Source organism: Vigna angularis, chromosome 10 (assembly GCF_016808095.1).
Source record: "Vigna angularis cultivar LongXiaoDou No.4 chromosome 10, ASM1680809v1, whole genome shotgun sequence".
Classification (NCBI taxonomy): Eukaryota; Viridiplantae; Streptophyta; class Magnoliopsida; order Fabales; family Fabaceae; genus Vigna; species Vigna angularis.
This window is the reverse complement of record NC_068979.1, coordinates 1,252,881-1,277,265: the sequence shown is the minus strand read 5'-3', so window position 1 is coordinate 1,277,265 and position 24,385 is coordinate 1,252,881. Positions and strand designations below refer to the sequence as shown.

General features: G+C 40.3%; 1 protein-coding gene and 1 non-coding gene across 2 annotated transcripts; both read left to right on the top strand.

Moving 5' to 3' along the window:
- The first annotated feature begins 16,140 nt into the window (after positions 1-16,140).
- On the top strand, positions 16,141-18,300 carry LOC108320917 (uncharacterized). The gene has a single exon (XM_052869364.1). It carries the CDS (start codon positions 16,196-16,198, stop codon positions 17,606-17,608), a length of 1,413 nt encoding a protein of 470 aa, XP_052725324.1. The 5' UTR covers positions 16,141-16,195; the 3' UTR covers positions 17,609-18,300.
- An 862-nt stretch (positions 18,301-19,162) lies between these two features.
- LOC108320918 (ribonuclease MRP protein subunit POP4) lies at positions 19,163-24,382 on the top strand. The gene is made up of 10 exons (XR_008245623.1): positions 19,163-19,293; positions 20,353-20,557; positions 20,823-20,858; positions 21,011-21,081; positions 21,400-21,665; positions 21,893-21,961; positions 22,059-22,117; positions 23,033-23,134; positions 23,542-23,705; positions 23,795-24,382. It is a non-coding gene; the product is annotated as a ribonuclease MRP protein subunit POP4 (transcript).
- Positions 24,383-24,385: the final 3 nt, after the last annotated feature.

Below are 24,385 nucleotides of genomic sequence, written 5' to 3'. Positions count from 1 at the left end.
GGGTGTACATTCTAATATAAGAAGTCAGATTAGACCGCATAATCCTAAGGATCTCATGAGGGCCATGGAGATAGCGAGAGATGTGGAGGAAGCTTCGAAGGAGAATAGAATGGGGGGAGAGAACTATTAATAGAAGTGGAGGTTATCAAAATCGTTATCATGGTAGTGGAGGGGTGATCTCCAGGGTGGAAACTTTGAAAGGGACAAGGAACGAAATAGGAAGTTTCAATAATGCCAACATGTTTAGGAAGGAAGGAGGAACCATGATGGAATCCCGAGTTGGGAGTAATGACATAGGGAGTTGCCGAAACATGGGAATGAGGAATCTACCCTATCCTGAATACATTAGAAGAAGAGAGGAGGGGCGTTGCTTTCATATTGGGGGACCTTTTAGTCCGGGACACAAGTGTCCTGAAAAAAATATTAGAGTTCTCATTATGGGAGATGATGAGGAAGACATGGAAGAAGATGAAGAGGAGAAAAAACAGAATCATATGGATTTGTCAGTCTTTTCTATAGGTGGGCTGATATCTTCTAATACTATGAAGTTACAAGGGGTGCTCAAAGGGAAGAAGGTGTTAGTTTTAATTGATAGTTGTGCTAGCCACAATTTTATTTCCACCAAGTTAGTGGAGGAATTGAATTTGGAAGTAGAAAATACTCCTTCCTACATTGTTTGTTTGGGAGATGGGCATAAGAAGCATCCTGTTGGATGTTGTCCAAATTTGCTTTTGCAATTGAAGGGATTGATGATTGAGGAAAAATTATATCTTTTTAAATTAGGTGGAGTAGATCTATTTTTGGTAGTTTTGTGGTTGGCTACTTTAGGAGAAGTTAAGACTAACTGGAAGACTTTAACTATGAGATTTAACCAAGATGCGAGGGAAGTGAGAATTCAAGGAGACCCAACTCTAACAAAAAGAGTTATTACACCAGCGACATTATTGAAAGAAATTGAGATTGAAGTGGTTTCTTTGGTATGGAATATGGGTTGTACAGAATTAGAGGAGAGGGTGGATGAAGGTGAAACATTGCACCCAGAGCAGCAAGCAGAGTTGGAGGACATTTTGGAAGATTTTGAGGATATTTTCCTAGAACCAAAGGGATTACCTCCTAACCGGTCAATGAACCATCAAATCCGTGTCAAATTAGGTGTGGATCCTGTGAATGTGTGGCCCTATCATTGGAAAAAAACTGAGTTTTAGGCACTTCTGCACCTGTCTGAGGCCCGTGCAGGTGTTCCAGTGGTGGGAGAGGGTGGCTGGTGATGTGATGTGAGTCCAAGGAGGGTGGGGAGACCCCTCATGAGTTGGAGGAGCAAGCTGTGCAAGGAATGACTCAGAGTGTTCATAAAAGGCTCTGGTAATCGTTTACAGCACCCTTGTAAACGATTCCCCGAGAGAAAATGCCAATTTGTACATAAAGTATAACACAGGTAGTCAGTCAGGTGAACAGGGGTCACCATTGGCCAAAAAGGTGACTTTTAAGCAGTTCTGCACCTGTCTGAGGCTGGTCCAGGTGTTTCAGTGGTGGGAGAGGGTGGTTGGTGATGTGATGTGTGTCCAAGGAGTGTGGGGTGACCCCTCATCAGTTGGAGGAGCAACCTCTGCAAGGGATGAGTGAGGGTGTTGAAAAAAGGGTCTGGTAATCGTTTACAGCATCCCTGTAAACGATTACCCGAGAGAAAATTAATATTTGCACAGAAAGTCCAACACAGCTACTCAGTCAGGTGAACTGGGGTCACCATTGGCTAAATAGGTGAGTTTTAAGCACTTTTGCACTTTTCTTAGGCTGGTCCTGGTGTTTCAATGGTGGGAAGTGATGTTTTGGCACCCCATGATGGAGGAAAGAAACAATGTTTATGAGGTGAGCAACTTGGGTGAGATAACATGCTGTCAACTTTGACCTTTGTTGGCTATTTTACTGATAACGTTTCCCACCGACCTCCAAATGATGTGATTCTTTTTTTATTAGAAACTAGACTCAAAAATCTTTCCAATGACTACTAATTTGTAATTTTTGGACATCTGAGTTGGTACAGTTTATTGTTTCAAGTTAGCGTTTCATATATTTTTGCCAACTCTCACCTTTGCTTGTTCTTTTGCTCATATCTTTCTCCACCGAACTCCAAATGAGTTGATTCTTGTTTTGTTGGAATCTAGACTCAAAGCCCTTTCAAATTATGCCTTGGAAATCAAGTTTACATTTTTTTTGACACTGTAATCGATTACAAGGACACTGTAAACCATTACCCGAGAGAAAATTGGAATTTGTACAGAAAGTCCAACACAGGTACTCAGTCAGGTGAACAGGGGTCACCATTGGAAAAAGAAGGGACTTTTAGGCACTTTTGCACTTGTCTTAGGCTGTTCCTTGTGTTTCAGTGGTGGGAAGTGATGTTTTGGCACCCCATGATGGAGGAAAGCAACAATGTTTATAAGGTAAGCAACTTGGGTGAGATAACATGCTGTCAACTTTGACCTTTGCTGGCTATTTTAGTGATAACGTTTCCCACCGACCTCCAAATGATGTGATTCTTTTTTTATTAGAAACTAGACTCAAAAATCTTTCCAATGACTACTAATTTGTAATTTTTGGACATCTGAGTTGGTACAGTTTATTCTTTCAAGTTAGCGTTTCATAGCGCTCGGTTCTGAATTGATCGTTCGTCCAAATAGTGCACCGAATTGAGCGTTCGTCCAAATGGCGCTCGGTTTTGAACTGAGCGTTCGTCCAGAAGTGCTCAAAATTGAGCGTTCGTCCTAATTGTGCTCAGTTTTGATCTGAGCGTTCGCTCTAGTTGGTGCTCGGTCTCAAACTGAGCGTTCGTCCTAATTGTGCTCGGTTTTGAACTGAGCGTTCGTCCAAAAGTGCTCCGAATTGAGCGTTCGTCCAAAATGGTGCTCGGTCTCAAACTGAGCGTTCGTCCTAATAGTGCTCGTTCTGAACTTAGCGTTCGTCCTTTTGTGTGCTCGGTTTTAATGTGAGCGTTCGTTCAAATTGGGGTTCGGTATTATACCGAACGTTCGTTCAAATTGGTGTTCGGTCCTATACCGAACGTTCGTCCTAAACAGGGGCTCGGTCTTAGATTGAGCGCTCGCTCAAAATCGGTAGCGTTCGTTTTCTGTTTCTTAACGAGCGTCCTTTTTGTGCAGTCAGCATGGTTCGTCCTCGTTTCTTGGTGAGGACAAGACGTTCGGTTTTTGATGGTCAACCTTATAAATAATGAAAATAATTATAGAATGATGAGTAATAAATGATGAACAGTATATGAGTACGAGACCATTTTCACTAAAATTAATGGTAATTAATGCGAAGGATTTGATCAATTTCTGAGTGGGGAGATGGGAGTTGGTGATTGATGTGAACGCAAGAAGCGTGGAGTGACCCGTGATGAGTAGGGGGACGAAGTAGGGGGACGAAGTAGGCTCTGGTAATCGTTTACAGCACCCCTGTAAACGATTACCCGAGAGAAATTGGAAATTTGTACAGAAAGTCCAACAGAGGAACTCAGTCAGGTGAATAGGGGTCACCATTGGAAAAAAAAGTGACTTTTAGTTAGTTCTGCAACTGTCTTAGGCTTGTGCAGGTTTTCCAGTGGTGGGAGAGGGTGGATGGTGATGTGATGTGAGGCCAAGGAGGGTGGGGAGACCCCTCATGAGTTGGTGGAGCAAGCTGTGCAAGGAATGAGTGAGACTGCTGAAAAAAGGCTCTGGTAATCGTTTACAGGAACCCTGTAAACCATTACCCGAGAGAAATTGGGAACTTGTACAGAAAGTCCAACAGAGATACTCAGTCAGATGAACACAGGTCACCATTAGACAAAAAACTGACTTTTATGCTAATCTGCACCTGTCTGAGGCTTGTGCAGGTGTTCCAGTGGTGGGAGAGGGTGGATGGTGATCTGATGTGAGGCCAAGGAGGGTGGGGAGACCCCTCATGAGTTGGAGGAGCAAGCTGTGCAAGGAATGAGTGAGACTGCTGAAAAAAGGCTCTGGTAATCGTTTACAGGACCCCTGTAAACGATTACCCGAGAGAAAATGCCAATTTGTACAGAAAGTCCAACACAAGTACTCAGTCAGATGAACACAGGTCACCATTGGAAAAAAAAGTGACTTTTAGGCACTTCTGCAACTGTCTTAGTCTTGTGCAGGTGTTCCAGTGGTGGGAGAGGGTGGATGGTGATGTGATGCGAGACCAAGGAGGGTGGGGAGACCCCTCATGAGTTGGTGGAGCAAGCTGTGCAAGGAATGAGTGAGACTGCTGAAAAAAGGCTCTGGTAATCGTTTACAGGACCGCGGTAAACGATTACCCGAGAGAAATTGGGAACTTGTACAGAAAGTCAAACAGAGATACTCAGTCAGATGAACACAGGTCACAATTAGACAAAAAACTGACTTTTATGCTAATCTGCACCTGTCTGAGGCTTGTGCAGGTGTTCCAGTGGTGGGAGAGGGTGGATGTTGATGTGATGTGAGGCCAAGGAGGGTGGGGAGACCCCTCATGAGTTGGAGGAGCAAGCTGTGCAAGGAATGAGTGAGACTGCTGAAAAAAGGCTCTGGTAATCGTTTACAGGACCCCGGTAAACGATTACCCTAGAGAAAATGCCAATTTGTACAGAAAGTCCAACATAGGTACTCAGTCAGATGAACACAGGTCACCATTGGAAAAAAAAGTGACTTTTAGGCACTTCTGCAACTGTCTGAGGCTTGTGCAGGTGTTCCAGTGGTGGGAGAGGGTGGATGGTGATGTTATGTGAGGCCAAGGAGGGTGGGGAGACCCCTCATGAGTTGGAGGAGCAAGCTGTGCAAGGAAAGAGTGAGAGTGCTGAAAAAAGGGGCTGGTAATCGTTTACAGGACCCTTGTAAACGATTACCCGAAAGAATTTGCCAATTTGTACAGAAAGTCCAACATAGGTACTCAAGCAGATGGACACAGGTCACCATTGGACAAAAAACTGACTTTTATACTAATATGCACCTGTCTGAGGCTTGTGCAGGTGTTCCAGTGGTGGGAGAGGGTGGATGGTGATGTGATGTGAGGCCAAGGAGGGTGGGGAGACCCCTCATGAGTTGGAGGAGCAAGCTGTGCAAGGAATGAGTGAGACTGCTGAAAAAAGGCTCTGGTAATCGTTTACAGGACCCCTGTAAACGATTACCCGAGAGAAATTGCCAATTTGTACAGAAAGTCCAACATTGATACTCAGTCAGATGAACACAGGTCACCATTGGAAAAAAAAAGTAACTTTTAGGCACTTCTGCAACTGTCTGAGGCTTGTGCAGGTGTTCCAGTGGTGGGAGAGGGTGGATGGTGATGTGATGTGAGGCCAAGGAGGGTGGGGAGACCCCTCATGAGTTGGAGGAGCAAGCTGTGCAAGGAATGAGTGAGAGTGCTGAAAAAAGGGGCTGGTAATCGTTTACAGGACTCTTGTAAACGATTACCCGAAAGAAATTGCCAATTTGTACAGAAAGTCCAACATAGGTACTCAGTCATATGAACACAGGTCACCATTGGACAAAAAAGTGACTTTTATGCTAATATGCACCTGTCTGAGGCTTGTGCAGGTGTTCCAGTGGTGGGAGAGGGTGGATGGTGATGTGATGTGAGGCCAAGGAGGGTGGGGATACCCCTCATGAGTTGGTGGAGCAAGCTGTGCAAGGAATGAGTGAGACTGCTGGAAAAAGGCTCTGGTAATCGTTTACAGGACCCCTGTAAACGATTACCCGAGAGAAATTGCCAATTTGTACAGAAAGTCCAACACAGGTACTTAGTCAGGTGAACACAGGCCAGCATTGGAAAAAAAAGTGACTTTTAGGCACTTCTGCAACTGTCTGAGGCTTGTGCAGGTGTTCCAGTGGTGGGAGAGGGTGGATGGTGATGTGATGTGAGTCCAAGGAGGGTGGGGAGACCCCTCATGAGTTGGAGGAGCAAGGTGTGCAAGGAACGAGTGAGAGTGCTGAAAAAAGGGGCTGGTAATCGTTTACAGGACCCTGTAAACGATTACTTGGAGAAATTGCCAATTTGTACAGAAAGTCCAACACAGGTACTCAGTCAGGTGAACACAGGTCACCATTGGAAAAAAAAGTGACTTTTATGCTAATCTGCACCTGTCTGAGGCTTGTGCAGGTGTTCCAGTGGTGGGAGAGGGTGGATGGTGATGTGATGTGAGTCCAAGGAGGGTGGGGAGACCTCTCATGAGTTGGAGGAGCAAGCTGTGCAAGGAATGAGTGAGAGTGCTGAAAAAAGGGGCTGGTAATCGTTTACAGGACCCCTGTAAACGATTACCCGAGAGAAATAGCCAATTTGTACAGAAAGTCCAACACAGGTACTCAGTCAGGTGAACACAGGTCACCATTGGAAAAAAAAGTGACTTTTAGTTTTACAGACAACTGCAGTGTTATTAAGTGGTATTGGTTAGTGTTATTGGTTAGTATTAAGTGGTATTGGTTACTGACTTTTACTCACAACTGCCATGGTATTAAGTGTATCATAAATTGAACATTACATAATAAATGTCGAGAATTGAGGAACCATTTTGAAACTAAACAACTTCATTTTATTAAATACTTGAAATGATCAAAGCAGGAACTGGAGTACATAGTTCTTTAAAATGCAGTAAAGAAAGCCTAAACAAGCAATTTTAAGTCTGAGGATTGTTTCCAGAAGCACTTGGCAAGTGTTGCAGTTGTTCTTCAATGTTCCCAACACGCGATTGCAACGCATCAAACCTTGTAGTGATGACCATGTCCATGTTTCCAAATCTTGTTTCAAGGGCATCAAATCGAGTTTCAAAGGCATCAAATCTTGTACCAACAAAGGTTTGAAGTTGTTCTATGCGGTTGATTACATTATCTAGTGTTGTAGATGAACTGCCTTGTTCATCATCTTGTCCTTGATTCTGTTGACCTTCTTGTAAGGGGGGATGGGGGGCATTGCCTTTGGGAACCCATTCTCCTTCATCATTTTGCATATAACCAAATGATGCTACAACTTCACAACCAATTCTTTGCTTGAACTTCAGTTCTGAAATGGGATAACTTTCAGTAGGCACTTCAAAGTGTTCCATGAAGATGGTTATCAAATGTGGATACGGCAACTTTGCGTTCTCCCTTAATGCTCTTTTCATCTTATATCTAATAAGATGTCCCCAGTTAATTTGAATGGAATTGAAAAATGCCCATAGCAGCATAATATCCTCTTCGGATGCCTGACCAATATTGGTTGCACGAGGAATTAATACTCTAGTGAGAACGTAATGAAGTATCCTTGGTTGAACCTTCATTTGCCCCGCTAGTATTCTAGATTGTATGGCTGCATCATCTCTACACACTAGTTGCCTTGCAGTGACAGAATCGTATTGTTCTTTCCACTCATCTACAACTTTGCCTTCGTAACAAACACCATCAGATGGGAGATTAGTCAGTTGTTGAAAAAGATTAGGGCTCACCCTAATTTTGACCCCTCTAACCTCGCTTCGAATAACCCCCGTATCCGATATTGACATGTTGCTATAGAACACTCTGACTAATTGTGGGTGGTAATGTCTTCTTAAACACACAAATTCAGTCAGCCCAGCTTCGTGTAATATGTCATAGAATTGAAAATTTTTTCCTTGAAAGTATTCGTCCTCTAGATACTTACTCTCCAAAATTTCCCGATTTACGAAATGTTGGGCATATTTCTCCTGTTGCTCATCCGACGAGAAGAGATCATTGGTAGGCGTAGGAGGGGATGACGATGGTGATAGGGTTGGACTCCGGCGACGGCGACGTCCACCAACGGAAGAAGATGCCTTTTGTTTCTTCGTTCCACGATCAGCCATTGTATTTCGTTTAGGGTTTTGCACTGAGAGAAGAGAGGTTTTCGAAACGAATTTGAGGAAGGATGTGTTTTGTGCGGTTATGAACACGATTGCAAGTTATACACGTTATGCAGTGGGATAATTTGGTTTAATTAACTGAACACAGTAATCGATTACCAGAGCCTAGTAATCGATTACAATGGCCTCGTAATCGATTACCAGAGCCTCGTACTCGATTACAATAACAAATACTGGTGTGGTCATATGCATCACATACATTCATTAAAGGAATTTCATGGAAGACCATTTTAACTTTGAAAAACAGAAAAAAGTTACAAAATAAGCAGCAAACAAGTTGTATATATCAGTTGATGTTGTTATCGAAATTGTTATGTACAGCTGACAACAACGACATAAATCCAAAATGACCCATTTCGGTATCTTGTGATAGTTGGATAGTGTCCGCTTCAAATTGTTCATGGTGATCACATTCAAGAACATTACTTGGTCTTTCGCCCTGAAACAACACAACTACTAAGTTAAACATAATTGATACACTAAAAACTATTTAATAAATATTTTGACCGTAAATAATGACTCACGCATTGTTCGGTGGGTGGTGTTGAAGTGTTTGTCAATGAAGTTGACTTTCTTCTTTTGGTTTTTTTCTCAACAGTGGACTTCAACCTATTTGTGCGTGGACGTCTTTTTCGCTTAACAGTTGCAGGACTGTGTACAAGGACATCAGATGTTCCAACTGGAGTAAGTGGTATTGACGTGTGTCAGGCCTCAGAAAAAAAAAAAAAAAACGTGGCAGCCTGAGAGCGCGCCACCTCAGCGACGCACGTGGAGACGTCAGCGTCTGACATCCGCTAACGGACGCCAACCATGCGCGTGAAATTTAGTCAAAAACGCAGTGGGAACGTGCGTTGGCAGAAGGATGACAGTGGGAACGTGCGCTGGCAGTGGGAACGTACGCTGGCGAGGTGGAAAAACAGATGAAACTCTGATAAATCCTCCACCCTCCACACGCTCCACCATTTTCGTTTCTGAATTCTCTCTTGCTTCTCTCTACGTTCTCTGCAACTTCTCTCTAAGGAACCACCGTTTCATCTCCTCCAATTCTGGGATCCGGCAGCGGAAGGACGAACGTCATCCAAGGCTTCCAGAAAAGCCGTTCGTTTCAGACTGAGCTGGTAAGGCCTTTCCCACTCTCTGGACGTTCGTTTTCCGCGTATGCAAACTCAATTCTGAGTTGTGCGTTCGTCCTTTCTTAGTGTAGCGTAATTCTGATTTGGCGGTTGGGTTCGTTCATTGTAGCTTGATTTAGCGAGCGTTGACGAGCGGGGGATTTGTAGTGGAAAGGAGAAATTGTGTGCGTCTGTGAACGTTCGTCATTTCCAGGTAAGGGAAGCTTATTTAATTTAACTGGTTTGATGTATGTGTTTGAACGTTCGTTGTTAACGTGATTTTATTGTATGATGTTACTGTGATTTTATTGTATGACGTTCGTTATTTGATTGAGTATAATGCATGATTTTTGATATAATTGGAGTACATGAACGTTCGTTATTTTGGAAGAAGTGAGATATATGAATTTGCCTGAGATTGGCCTGTATGAAATATGGAAATTTTGTTGATATGAACGTTCGTGCTGGACGAGCGTTCGTTCGCTGGTGGACGAGCGTTCGTTCGTCATCTCAGCATCCACTCAGCAATTTTTTTAACGCCGTTCAGCCAACTTAACGGAAAGGACTCAATTGCTATCAATTTTCAAAATTAGGGACCATTTTGATACACTTTAAAAAACGAGGACCCAATTGAGACATTCGTACATAAATAGGGATGTCGAAAAGGATTAAACCTTCAAATAACAATTTAAGTAAGTACATCAAATACTATTAATTACCTGCAGCATGTACACACAACCGTTGACGTAAACGTTTGAAATACCTTTGCCTTTCTTCAAGCCTTTTGAAGCTTTGCACAAACTATGTAACAGAAAACGATAAACTAGACTACCCCAACAATAACTACCCAAAGCATTTAAGTTGTCAACAACATTAAACATTACGGGAAACACTTTCCCGCTACGTTTTGGAAATAAAATCTCACTTATCCCTACCAGGAGGTAAAGGCTACAAAAATGAGAACAAGGAATCTTCTTCTTTTGTTTTCGCATTAGAATTTTGTATATTGAATTCAATTCCTTTGTTCTTTTGCCTATGTATTTCACACATTCACTATTGCCCAGCTCTTCCTTTAAGTTAATGTTTGCACCATCTGTACTCAGTCCCAACCCTAAATAAATATCATTTTCATTTATATTCAAAACTTTATTCCCAACTATAAAACCACTACTACAGTCGTCCCACTTACCCAATAACTCACTCAGTATATTTCTACCTACTTTAACATTGACATTGACATCTAAAAACCAAGCAAATGGAGTTGTCGCAATCAATGATCGATGCTCCTTTGTTAAGCGTTCGTTCAAAGTACATATATACTTTGTCGAAAAAGAGTGACGAACACTCAACTGGATAATGTAACATCCCAAAAAAAAAATCACCCTAAAACAAATAAATTTTTCAAAAACTTAAATGTTGTAATAATACATAACATCCCGAGCATAAACTAAAATCTATACATCAGTCTTAAGCTCAAACGCAACAACAAAGATAACCTTGAATCCTTCTAATTCGATCTTCCATCTCTTCCTCCATTTTCACAAGATTACGCGACAATCCTTCAACTGCTCCCGTATAACATCACACATTATACGATCATCGCATTCACATGCACAAACAAGCAAAGTAAGGGTGAGCTAACCTGAAACACATCATTTATAAAACATGCATAGTTATTTCAATACAAATATCATATAATAATTAAGTCCGACATCCTCAAACCAATGTACCACAATAATACCTAATACACAATAAACTCTCATCCGGATGATACGTTGATGAGCAAATCAACGGAAGGTGCCCCACTTGTGATTTCATTCTTAGTCTCCTCAATATGCCCACAATCAACCACAGATCAAACATCCTACTACAGTACCCTCAACCTCAATACATACCCAGATATCATAACATTACTGAATCAAACGATAAAACAACGAACTTATATTACATCGGATACTGTTTACACGAACATTAAGATTGATCACTTAAGCTAGAAACTGAGCATCAAACGCTATTATACCGAATACCATTAGGTCGAATACCATTAGGTCGAATACCAAAAGATCAAACGCTAATTAAGATCGAGTACATAGACTTCACGTTAAGACAGTGTACTCTACTAAAACAATTACTATTATTTCGAACACTATTCGAACGATTGCTCAAAGATCAAATCTCGCACACCACAGATTAAGTACCATTCGGACGAACACTTAATTGATCACTTTACTGAATTTAATTCTATCTGAGAGTAACCTCATCGAGACCGAATGTTCCCTACGTACAACCACTAACTATTAATGATCTTTACCCGAGACAGGCATCATCCGACCCGAGCACTACCTATGAATGATCATTTCCTGAATCATGTATCATCACGACTAATCACTATTTATCAATCGATCGATACTTCAACGACTATCAAAGCCGGTCACTCCCTATAAATGATTACAACCTCAAAGCAACATCACCAATAAAGATCATTCCCTGAGAACCATCGCTACTAGACAGAACACTATAATAAGGAACGCTTGAGTCTGGGTTAAACGCCTAGAGTACTCTGTTGAACACCTCAGTATTGACTGAACGTAATCAAACTAAACCTCAGGTTACCAAATTAAGATCGGACGCTAGCTACCTCAGATCCACTAACATCAAGATCAACTGTTATCTAATAACGCTCGCTACCTGAAAATAATTAACACCAAGACCGAACGTCACTAATAAGAACGCTCGTTACTACCTATAGACTCAACAAGTTTTACTCCCCGTCTCTTTCGCAGAAGTACTCCAAATCCAACTTTATCTACACTACCATCTCTCTCGTATCCGTACGACCATCACGGTTAGAAACCACAGCCACAACATGCAAGATGAATAACCAGAATTATCACACTATAAACCCACTACAAATACTATAACAATTCCCATGATAAATCGACTCACATGACACTGCACACTAGTCTTTCATAAACTGATGTCGTTTACTTGTAATTCGTCGTCATAACCTGCTCTCAATAACAGGCGACCCGAGCCGTCATCCATCGCGACTTCAGACCTATCTCCCCGACTCCTCAAGGACTAACGAGTAAAAACATCGATACTACGCGTAACGATGCACTATACTCAACACGAGCCGAAGTCATTGGGCGAGACATTCACCTCCTCGCACAGAAGAAGGTGACACTCGAATCTCAGTCTCACGCGTGAGACTAGCAAAAATGCTCAAAAGACAGACAAAGTTATAAGTAAATAACATAGTGTATGTACCACCTCTAACAGAATAAACGTGCTCAATCACGAAGTCATACATATTCCCAATAATATGTATAACTAAACCAATAGAATAAACGTGCTCAATCACGAAGTCATACATATTCCCAATAATATGTATAACTAAACCAATAGAATAAACGTGCTCAATCACGAAGTCATACATATTCTCAATAATATGTATAACTAAACCAATAGAATAAACGTGCTCAATCACGAAGTCATACATATTCTCAATAATATGTATAACTAAACCAATATTGGATCAAGGAAATAACCAACAATTCTCAATAATTACTTCAAAATACACCCACGGATTATGCATTATTGCCGAACGCTATTTCCAACTCTGATGCTGTCTGAACGAACGTTCTGAAATCAATCTTCATCACAGGCCGAACGCTCACAAACCAAGGCCGAACGCTCACAACACCAAGGACGAACGCTCACAACACCAAGGACGAACGCTCACAACCCCAAGGACGAACGCTCACAATACCAAGGACGAACACTCACAACGCCAAGGACGAACACTCACAACGCCAAGGACGAACACTCACTACGCCAAGGATGAACGCTCACTACGCCAAGGACGAACGCTCACTACGCCAAGGACGAACGCTCACTACGCCAAGGACGAACGCTCACTACGCCAAGGACGAACGCTCACTACGCCAAGGACGAACGCTCACTACGCCAAGGACGAACGCTCACTACGCCAAGGACGAACGCTCACTACGCCAAGGACGAACGCTCACTACGCCAAGGACGAACGCTCACTACAAGGACGAACGCTCACTACGCCAAGGACGAACGCTCACTACGCCAAGGACGAACGCTCACTACGCCAAGGACGAACGCTCACTACGCCAAGGACGAACGCTCACTACGCCAAGGACGAACGCTCACTACGCCAAGGACGAACGCTCACTACGCCAAGGACGAACGCTCACTACGCCAAGGACGAACGCTCACTACGCCAAGGACGAACGCTCACTACGCCAAGGACGAACGCTCACTACGCCAAGGACGAACGCCCACTACACCAAGGACGAACGCTCACTACTCCAAGGACGAACGCTCACTACACCAAGGACGAACGCTCACTACAAGGACGAACGCTCACTACAAGGACGAACGCTCACTTCAAGGACGAACGCTCACTACAAGGACGAACGCTCACTACAAGGACGAACGCTCACTACGCCAAGGACGTACGCTCACTACGCCAAGGACGAACGCTCACTACGCCAAGGACGAACGCTCACTACGCCAAGGACGAACGCTCACTACGCCAAGGACGAACGCTCACTACGCCAAGGACGAACGCTCACTACGCCAAGGACGAACGCTCACTACGCCAAGGACGAACGCTCACTACGCCAAGGACGAACGCTCACTACGCCAAGGACGAACGCTCACTACGCCAAGGACGAACGCTCACTACGCCAAGGACGAACGCTCACTACACTAAGGACGAACGCTCACTACAAGGACGTTCGTTTAGAACCGAACGTTCACCACAGAGCAATTTGGACGAACGTCCAATTTCACCAGAATTGGACGAACGTTAGGCCGACCACTAATTGGTCGAGCACTGTTGGGACGAACGTCCAATTTTGACTCATCAAAATTGGACGAACGCGCATTCTGCAGAATTCTGCAGAATCGCACATTTTCCAGAGAAACCCAGAAAACCCCATTTTCAACCCCTTCTTCCCAAATTTGCATCAAAATACAGATTATACCAACAATTAATGAAATAAATCAAACTCCCCTTACCTCTTGAAGACTTCCTTGCAAGCTTTGGGATCTATCTCCTCCTATACATGCAGCTCTAGATCTCCTAGCAAATTCATCAGCTCTCCACTTTCTCTTCCGATCTTGCTGGAAGAACTCCACCCTCACCAGATGCCCAACCCAGATCTACCTCTCAGCCCTTCTGAAGTTGGTACAGTTTCCATGGGTGCTCTTCGGACGGCTGGAAATGGAAGGAAGGAAGGAAGGTTTCCTCCCTTGGCTGTTCTCTCTCTCTTTCTTTCTCACATGCCCACCAAAAATGAATTCCCTCCCTTGCTAAGCTTCCCCGTAATTGCACCTCCAATAATGCACTCCCAATAGTCAAAGAGGTGGGTGGCCACCATGTCCCCACCATGTCCCCTATCATCCAAAATACGGGTCTTACACATAAACCCCTGTAAACGATTACCCGAGAGAAATTGGGAATTTGTACAGAAAGTCCAACAGAGGAACTCAGTCAGGTGAACAGGGGTCACCATTGGAAAAAAAAGTGACTTTTAGGCACTTTTGCAACTGTCTTAGGCTTGTGCAGGTGTTCCAGTGGTGGGAGAGGGTGGATGGTGATGTGATGTGAGGCCAAGGAGGGTGGGGAGACCCCTCATGAGTTGGTGGAGCAAGCTGTGCAAGGAATGAGTGAGACTGCTGAAAAAAGGCTTTGGTAATCGTTTCCTCATGTACTCCAATTACCATTAACATGCCTTGATTTCCTAGGGAAATAGAAAACAACCAAACAAACTAATATATATAACCTACACACTACATCGACTTCAATGTTTTTATCATCAACAATGACATTAAACATGTCTGTCAAGTCCTTCAAACTGATGGTTTTTGATTTGAACAATTCACCAACCAATCCACCAACTACTTCATCAAAGGGAATCTCTAAACCACCTATTTCTAAACCTAAGCTCATCAACACATCAACAACTCTAAACGGCACCAACTTTTGACGAACTCTAAAACTGTTATCATTTCCAACCCACCTGCTAACCATAACCTTCAATAATTTTAAATTCACCTCCACAGGGTTATTAATATTCACACACCACATAAATGGTGTCATCCTAATCCGATCCACATGACACTGTCGGAGCAAACGATTCATTTCAATAATGATGGATGAATCCATCGAGTTAAGAAGTCGCCACTACAAAAAAAATCATAAAAATTTATTACTAACTACAATCTGTAAGATAATTAAATAATATATAAACAAAAAATTTAATTTTTTTCTTACACTTGCTTTTTTCCCTTCCATTGCAACGGCCCTAAGAAGACAACATTCCACACTCAGTTATATCATTCAACTTAATGAAAACCAAAAACACAGAGTAAAACACAATGTCAGGGCTCGCCCATTTTTACTTACACCAAAATGTAAGGGTTTCAACGCACGTTTTGAAGAAGGAGGACAGAACGAAACCGAGGATGGAAGCTTCGAACACGGCAAGAGAACGAAGGCTTGAACGAACGAGAAGACGGACAACACAGCGAGAGAGAAGACGGACGACAGAGAAGGCTTGAACGAACGAGAAGAACGAAGGCTTGAACGAACGTCTGTGGCACCCTAAACCGCGAAACCCAAATTTTGTCAAAATTTAATTTGGAAAGCCCAAAATACCCCTATGACCGTAACCCCTTCTCTGTTCCATTTTCAAATTACTGAGCCAATGGCAAGCTGCCACGTGCACGTTGTCAAAACTGTGTTAAAAAAGCGTTGTTGGAATAACATTTTCCAATCTAAAAATAAGTTTATTTTTATGCTATTGGACCTATGTTAAAGGTACGTCTCTCACCCCTAGATTTATCCATAAAAAACACTAATAATTAACTTTTTTAAACGTTTTTAATACAATTTAGCCAAACATATTTTAATTAAATTTCTTATGGTTGATTGACTGTTAATAAAATAATAATAGTCAACGACGCAATTAAAAAAAACCAAAATTTTAAAAATTTTAATTGGAAAAGATATAGTATCTAATTTAGTGAAATAATTAAGTGAATTAAGGAGGTAATTAAATTTGATCCTAGATGAGTGAAGAATAGAATAATTGCATATTTAAAAAGATTTGGTGTGAGAGGAAAGAAAGTAGAACAAAAGAAGAAGGCGTTTAGCAGAGAAAGGATGGCAATGGAGTCAGAGCAAAGCAAAGCAGGAACAGAGATGCTCCTTCTTCCCCATTCTTCGTCTCCTCTCCAACCCAACAATGCTGCAAACCCAAAGCCAAAGCCAAAGCGTTTCGTGAAAAATCAAATTCCAGATTCAATCCTCAACGACCCGCTTCTCAACGCCGCCATCTCCGTCCTCCCCTCCAACTACAACTTCGAGATTCACAAGTCCGTTTGGCGCGTGCTCTCCACGGGCGCCAAGCGCGTCGCCCTCCAGTTTCCCGAGGGCCTCCTTATGTACTCTCTTTCCCTCTCTGACATCTTCACCACCTTTGCCGCCGTCACCCATTGCTACATCCTCGGCGACGTAACCTACGGCGCCTGCTGCGTCGACGACTTCTCCGCCGCCGCCCTCGGTGCCGACCTCCTCATCCACTACGGACACAGCTGCCTCGTCCCCATCGACGCCACTACGATCCCCTGTCTCTACGTTTTCGTCGACATCAAAATCGACGTCCCCCACTTCGTCGACACCGTCAGGTTGAACCTTGAATCCCGTCCCCAAACACTCGTTGTGGCTGGGACAATTCAATTCGCCTCAGCGATTCGCGCTGCGAAGCCCCAATTGGAGGAGTTAGGGTTTAGGGTTTTGGTTCCTCAGTCGAAGCCGCTTTCCGCGGGTGAGGTTCTGGGTTGCACGGCGCCCAGGGTCTCGGCGAATTCGCTTGGTTGTGGCGTTGGTGAAAGCGTTTTGGTGTTTGTGGCGGATGGAAGGTTTCATTTGGAGGCGTTCATGATTGCGAATCCGGGGATTAGGGCATTCAGGTATGACCCTTACATGGGGAAGTTGTTTCTGGAGGAATACGATCACGTGGGTATGAAGCGGTCGAGGAAAAATGCGATTTTGAAAGCGAGGGAGGCTCGGAGTTGGGGTGTGGTTTTGGGGACTCTTGGGAGACAAGGGAATCCGAGGATTTTGGAGAGGTTGGAGAAGAAGATGAAGGAGAGAGGGTTGGATTACACTGTGGTTTTGATGTCGGAGTTAAGTCCTGGGAGGGTTGCTCTGTTTGAGGATTCTGTGGACGCCTGGATTCAGATTGCGTGTCCGAGGTTGTCCATTGACTGGGGTGAGGCGTTTGTGAAACCGGTGCTTACTTCGTTTGAGGCAGAGGTTGCTCTGGGAGTGATACCTGGGTGGTGGGAGAAGAATGAAGTTTGTGAAGATGGTGTGGGTTGTTGTAAGAGGAGTGGTGCTTGCTGTGAGGGGGATGCAAAGGGAGGGGAAGATTTTGGTGGAGATTATCCAATGGATTACTATGCTCAAGATGGTGGCGAGTGGAATTCATCTTATGTGAAGAAGTCTACTCGTCCTGCCAGGAGAGTTTCAGTCTCCTCTGTTGCTGGTGCTGCCATTTCGCAACAGTCTTAGATTTCGCAACAGTCCAAGGTTTTCAAAACACAGTTAGGACTGTGAGTATGTCAAGGTTTCTGCAGTTTTTCTGACACGACAAAGCAAGCAAAACTACGGCAGCATTGACTTTGTTTGATCATATTTTCTTGGAATATCAAAGATACAGCGACAACCACAATTTAAAACTTTGGTTATAACAATTTGCTTTGAAAGGGTAGCGTCAATATGGTCTATTGTTTTCTTTTGTTTTTAGCTTTGTCTTATTTAGGATAAATTTTGTTGGATGAATGTTTGGGGGAGGAGAAGAAAACATGCTGCAGTTCTTTGGTCTGATATGAGACTGAAGAGGATAGAATATGATAAGCGCAGAGTCTTAAATTACCTGGTGGGGAAAGTTGTGATGCTTCATTTTTTGAACGTTTTGGCAGTCAGTGATTTGTGATTGAGAATGTAGGAGTACACGGGGAGGTAAAAGTATGATTTTTGCTTTAGGTGATTATTTTGTACATAGCAAATCATACTAACAGGGGTTAAGTTGGGGATATCAGATATCAGTCTCTAATGACATATTTTGCAACTTTTTAGGGCATTTTTAGCTCTATCTGCCCTGGATTTTAAGTTTCAATTCATGTTTAGGCCTAAGAGCCTTTGCTTGCACAAGGGTGCCCTGTGTTATGGGGTATAATAGACTTGAGTGATTTGAAATGGCATATTAATTTTAGCTTTCTAATTTTACCATTATAAACTCTTGAATTTGACCGATTATAATTAAGGTGAAAGTCGAAAAGGGCTAGTAGGGGTGATAAACTTTTCCCGATCTAAAGCTAATGGATACACTAACTTTCTTAGGACTTAAAAACTCACAAGGGATAAAGTTACAATCTTCAAAACTATGAACTCCCTTACCATTTTTACCATACAACTAATTTCTTTTTTCTTGAAAACTTAGTGAAACGTTTAGTATTTCATTGACTAAATCTCTGAAATACAAATTATTTCTATAAACGAAAATAAATAAGAAAAAGAGATAAAAATATTAATTAAAATATTAAGTTCCTATTGATGATTGAAAGGATAAAAATTAATTTGATAGGATCACCTACTGATACTTTCCTACCAAATTGGAATGAATGAGATAGAAGTTCTCTCTACCTCTCGTCTTAAAAAAAATTATAGTAATTTTTGTAAAACAACAAATGATTTTAATATTAGTTTAAAACATTATTTATATTTTTAATTAATATCGAAATATTTTTTTGATTGTGATTTTCATTGGACCCTATTTTTTGTTTTAAATAAGTAAAAAGGAAATTTCCTTTTTTTTTCTTTTTATATATCTTTTCAAACTTATATCTTATTCATCTTATATTTTTTCTGCTTTTATCTTTTTATTTTTTTTTCACTATTTTATTTCGATCCGTTCAAACAAAAGCGTACCTGATCGGGTAATATTATTTTTTTATTATTATATTGAAAGAACCAACCCGTTTTTCCCGCGTCCTTATATATATATATATATATATATATATATATATATATATATATATATATATATAAAAGAAAAACGTTTTACTAATGCGCTGCACGAAGAGTTCTCCGCGGCCGTTCTGAGAAGCGGGGCTTTTCTTTCAATCTGATCAATTTTTCGCGGCGAAGAAGCTCTTTTAGTCGATTTGAATTTCTTGAAACCTTCTATGTTTCCGGTATGCATTCGAAACTTTCATGATTTACATGATTTTCAATCGAAACCTCCATGGCTTATTTCTCTCATTGCTACTACTTTTAGTCATAGTTTTATAATACTTCCAGGAAACTTCAAAATATCACCGATTATTTCATGCTATATCTACGGCTTCATGTTTTAATTGATTCATGACAAATGCCGTTGTTCTGTTTGATAAATTGCCCGAAAAGTAAACAATTGTGAATTTGAGTTTGTTCCACTCTGTAAATTTGTCGATTTCTTTAATTATCACTTTTTACTGTGCTATATTGCTTCTGAATGAAATGGTTTAGACTGCGTGCGACTGCTAACTATGTTTTTTTTCCGCCGCTCAGCAAACTCGACTCACTATTTTTCTTGCTAGGATATTTTGTAAAGATATTCAAAGTTTATTTCAGTTTTTAATCTTATAAAGATATTCAAAGTTTATTTCAGTTTTTAATCTCATAAAGATATTCAAAGATTATTTCAGTTTTGATTCGTTTATTGAAGATTATTTTTGAGACTGCTGTTAGATTATCTCATAAAGATATTTGAATAAAGATATTCGAAGATTATTTCAGTTTTTATTGAAAGATTATTTAAAGATAATTTGAGTTTTTTTTATTCCTCTGTATATTTATCTTTATTTTTTTTATTAAATAAATTTAAGTAGGTTTTTTGTATGACACGCGCGTCCAAACATTGGACCGTGTCACCACCGACGTGTCCGTGTCCGTACTGCGTCCGAAACGGGAAGCACATGCCACGGCCGTGTCGGAACTTCACACGCTACGGCAGAAGAGCACAACAAAAATAGTTTTATTTAATATTTTTTAAATTTAAGAAAATTATTCTTTTTGGAACTTTAGATTTTATTCTGCATGTGTGTTTTTTCTCAGAAATTTTATGGCAGCCTAAGAATCTTCTTTATTCTGCAATTGTTTTCCATTTTCATGTTTGAGAAGAACATATCAATTTGATGATACTTTTGCGCTATTAGAGTTTGAGCGTTTGTCACCTTTTCTCTCTTCTTTTTTATCATATTGTGCCTGGGTAGGTGTCCATGGCTACAGATTCAAGGAAACGCACATTGGAGGCTTTGGAGAGAAGGATAGCTTTTGCTAAAGCTGAGGTTCTTCAAAAAGAAAAGAAAAACAAAAAGAATATAAATGAAAATGGCAAACCACTTATTCCTACGGATTCTACTTCTAAAGATCCTTCCCCGCATTTGTTGCATTCATCTTCAGTCACACCCAAGAAAGGTAATTCATCTTTCAATGTTGTTGATTGTTCTTATTTCCTTCCTTCTTCACTGCTGGTAGTAAGTTAATACATTGTAGGATGTTTCACTTGCACATTTTTTTATTTAGTTGTATCATAAGAACTTGTTATCTACATTAGGAAGTATTTTGTCTTGTGTCTTGGTTTTTGTAGTTAATATGTGAATTCTGCTTTATGATACTGATGCGAATATCTGTAAATATCTTGTTTGACATTTATCTGATAATTTCCATTTCCCCCTTTTAGGAAATTTCACCTTTTCTGGTCATACCAATTCACCAGGTACTAGAAACTCAATGTCATATTACCCTTTGATATATAAGTTCTTTCTTTTATATTTTCATCCTTTTGATTTTGAGGGTTTTATGCGAAGTATATTTTAAACTTATCACTTCAATATATATGGACAAAATGATGTTACTAATTATTTGCAGAAATTGAAGATGGTCCCGTATATGCCCAACTTTCTGTGCCTGTAAATGTCAATCTGCTCCCATATAGTGAGGTAATTCCTTGCTTGGAACTCATGTCCTGGCTGAGAATATTAAAAGAAATCTAATAAAAGCATTTGCTGATAAAAATTTTCATTATAAATCCGTAATAATTAATCTCCTCTAACGGCTTAACTCTTAAAACAAACATGGATGCATGGAATAATTCACAGATCTTAAAAGCCACCTTTTAACCAATTAACTGTGTGCTCTCAATCTAACCAAAATGTGGAAGTTTCTTTATCTTCCAGTTTGAAAGATGCAGTTTTTTCCATTAGCAATGATAAATTGGTGGAAATTTGTATTTGTCACCATTGACATATATTTTGCAGTTTTCCACCGAAAGAAGAGGTTCGATTGATGGCATATTGCATGAGCTTCTTCAGAAGGGAGATGCTGCACAAAAGTACATGCAAGGATCTAGAAACATGAAAATTGACAACTGGATCCTTCTTGATAATTTTGTACAAGGACGGGTGCTTTCTTCTGGCTCTCAAACTAGAGCTTTGCAAATCCATTCAAAACGCTCTAAGAAACACATGTCTATGAGACAGCATAAAAAGTGTGGATCATTATATCTTCCTCAAGAGTTCCAAAAGTAAGTTAAAAAGACACTTCCTGACAATATGTTGATCCTTAATGTTAGTTTTAACTGCTGCAATTGTTAATGTATATTTTTGTGAGGAATCTTTTATTTCAGCATCAGCTTTTGTTTGGGAAGTTTAGCTTTATGCTATTACAAATAATGTTTTGTACAAGTTTATTGGTCACACTTTTTCTACAATGATGTTTCTTTTGTTCCCTAATAGTTTACTCTCCTTGCAGATTCGATATTTTCAAGCCAATGCATGAAATGTGGAAAGATTACGTAATGTTGCTTCTTAAATCAACTGGGTACATCTTATGTTTAATTTTTGTTGAGTTGAAAATAATCATTTATGCTGCTTTCCTCTTGAGGCTTTTATGACTATTAACTTGTTTAATATTGCAGGAAGAATCAACTGACTCAATGTCTCCTAGGTGCAGATCTACATGGTGCTTTCATTTTAGGTTTGAACACATTCTTTTTTACTTTCTAACGAGTTAAAAACACCTACGACAATCTTATAATAAAAAGGAAAAAGTTGCATAACTAGACAATCATTGACCGGAAGTACAATTATTATCTATTTTTTTCTCTCTCAAAAGACGAAAATGTTCTATTGTGTAATTCTTTCATGTACGTTGAAAAGTGTTAAAATTGCTGTTACCTCTACTAGAATTGTCAAAGCTTATTTTTGATTCTCGTGGAAAGAGCTAATGATTTTGATTAGTAGATACAAAGCTCATCTTACAATCTTCTTGTGAGGTTAAGTGTGTGTGTCAATATATATATATATATATATATATATATATATATATATATATATATATATAATAATTTGTGATCTTTACTCTATGTGAATCTTCAATAATATTTTAAGCATGGAAGTGGAAATTTGTTGATGATTTGATAACAATTCGTTGAAAGGTTACACAGTAGGATCAACAGACCTTACTAAAATTGGGCTATGATATTATGTTTGAAAGTGGAATTTAAATCTATTTCAACATTACAAAGTAAGATTAGATTTTTGTCTATTTATATATTATAATTTGATCATATTTTTAATTGATGTGAAATCTTTTATATGATCATTTTTTAAATTATGGCAATGAGTTCAATAGTGGAGTAACCTGCCCGGTTGGTTCAGGGTGCAAACCAAGTGTTTGCTTCTCTTGTTCAAGAAACATTCCCTGATCAGTGCTCTTCGTTGCCTTTGAAATCCCCTCTTTCCTGCATAACCCTTTTCACCGTCCATCAGAAGAAAAAAGAGTTGGGCTTCTGATGTGTCAATATGAAAAGATTAATTGTTTTAGCCTCTATCTCCTATATAATCATCTGCATGTTATCACTGACTATACCTAGTCCATCTGTTTTTGCAGTTGTGGAGTGTAAAATAACTTATTTTACAGGAATTGACGGCATCATGATTCGTGAAACTGCAGAAGCTTTTGGGATAATTACTGAAGATGATAAATTTCGAGGTAATAGAGACTAGCGTTGCATTATCAAAGTGGTTATTCCTGTAAGCTTGTATGAAGTTATACACTTGTTTCTAGATTTTTAGACCGAACAAATTTTCCTAATTCCTAGCCGCCACTTAAAATTGTGGGCGTATCTGAGCAATTATGCCATTCATGCACAAGTTACCACTTTCACTAGGAAAATTAAATAGGTTTTGACTTACTATCATCTGTGCTCTCGTTCTGAGAATTCCTTAATCCTTATTTTAGGTTCATCAGTATCCCTTTCAATATTGTGAATTAGTTTTTACGAACTAGGAACCTTAAACATAACAAATTCTGGGATTTTTTTGGTGAAGTTGAAGTTGTTATTATTCGTTTCAAACTTGTGATGACCAAATTCTTACTATCTATTTGGTATCACGCAGTTGTTCCCAAAAAGGGTTCTGTATTTGTATTCCAAGTTGATTGCTGGAAAGTCACTCTGCATGGAGATAAACTTGGTTCAAGAAAGGTCGGAATGTGATATTGGTGATGATCCTTCTACTGTAGGTAACAACATCTTGGCCCTTTTCTATCGGTTTTTGATGAGGTACTTCATCTTTTTGAGTGAACCTTGTTCTGTCATCTTGTGTTTTTCTTGCTATTCTGTGTATTTTATAATGTTTTTCTTACTTTAAGACAGAATATCCGTAAACCCCTGTGCATTTTGAAAGTCTTGAGCTATGGAATGCTGATTGGATTGTGGCAGTGGAGAAGTTGGAGATTACTTAAGGGTTAGTTGCTGGAAAGACGGTGAATGACAGTGACTTTGACTTATTAGTGGACACATGCTAGTCTTTCTGTGCTGGTTTGAACTTCTCTCGTCTTAATAAGTCGTTGTAGATTTTGGTCCTGCTAGTTACAAGATTGCCGGTTTTTGTCTGCAATTGAACTCTCCATTTCTTTCTTAATTACAAAGTGGAGAGGAATTCTGAGGAGGAAGAAATATGTTTAGCCGTCACTCAACAAAAATTAATTAAATTATATTGAATTATACGAACTAGAGAACATTCTTTTGTGAATTTATATTGAATGGATCCAATGCTAAAAGAAACTGAAATTGTAATTTAGTCAAATATTTATTATAACATTGTAGTGTATGGCAGGCATGTTCAAATTCGTTGAGACTGTCTGCTTATAACGAACCTTGTTTTAAGGCTGTCAAGTAAATGTTGCATGCAACTGTAACTATTATTAGTAATAAAAAATCACAACCTTTTCCCTGGCATT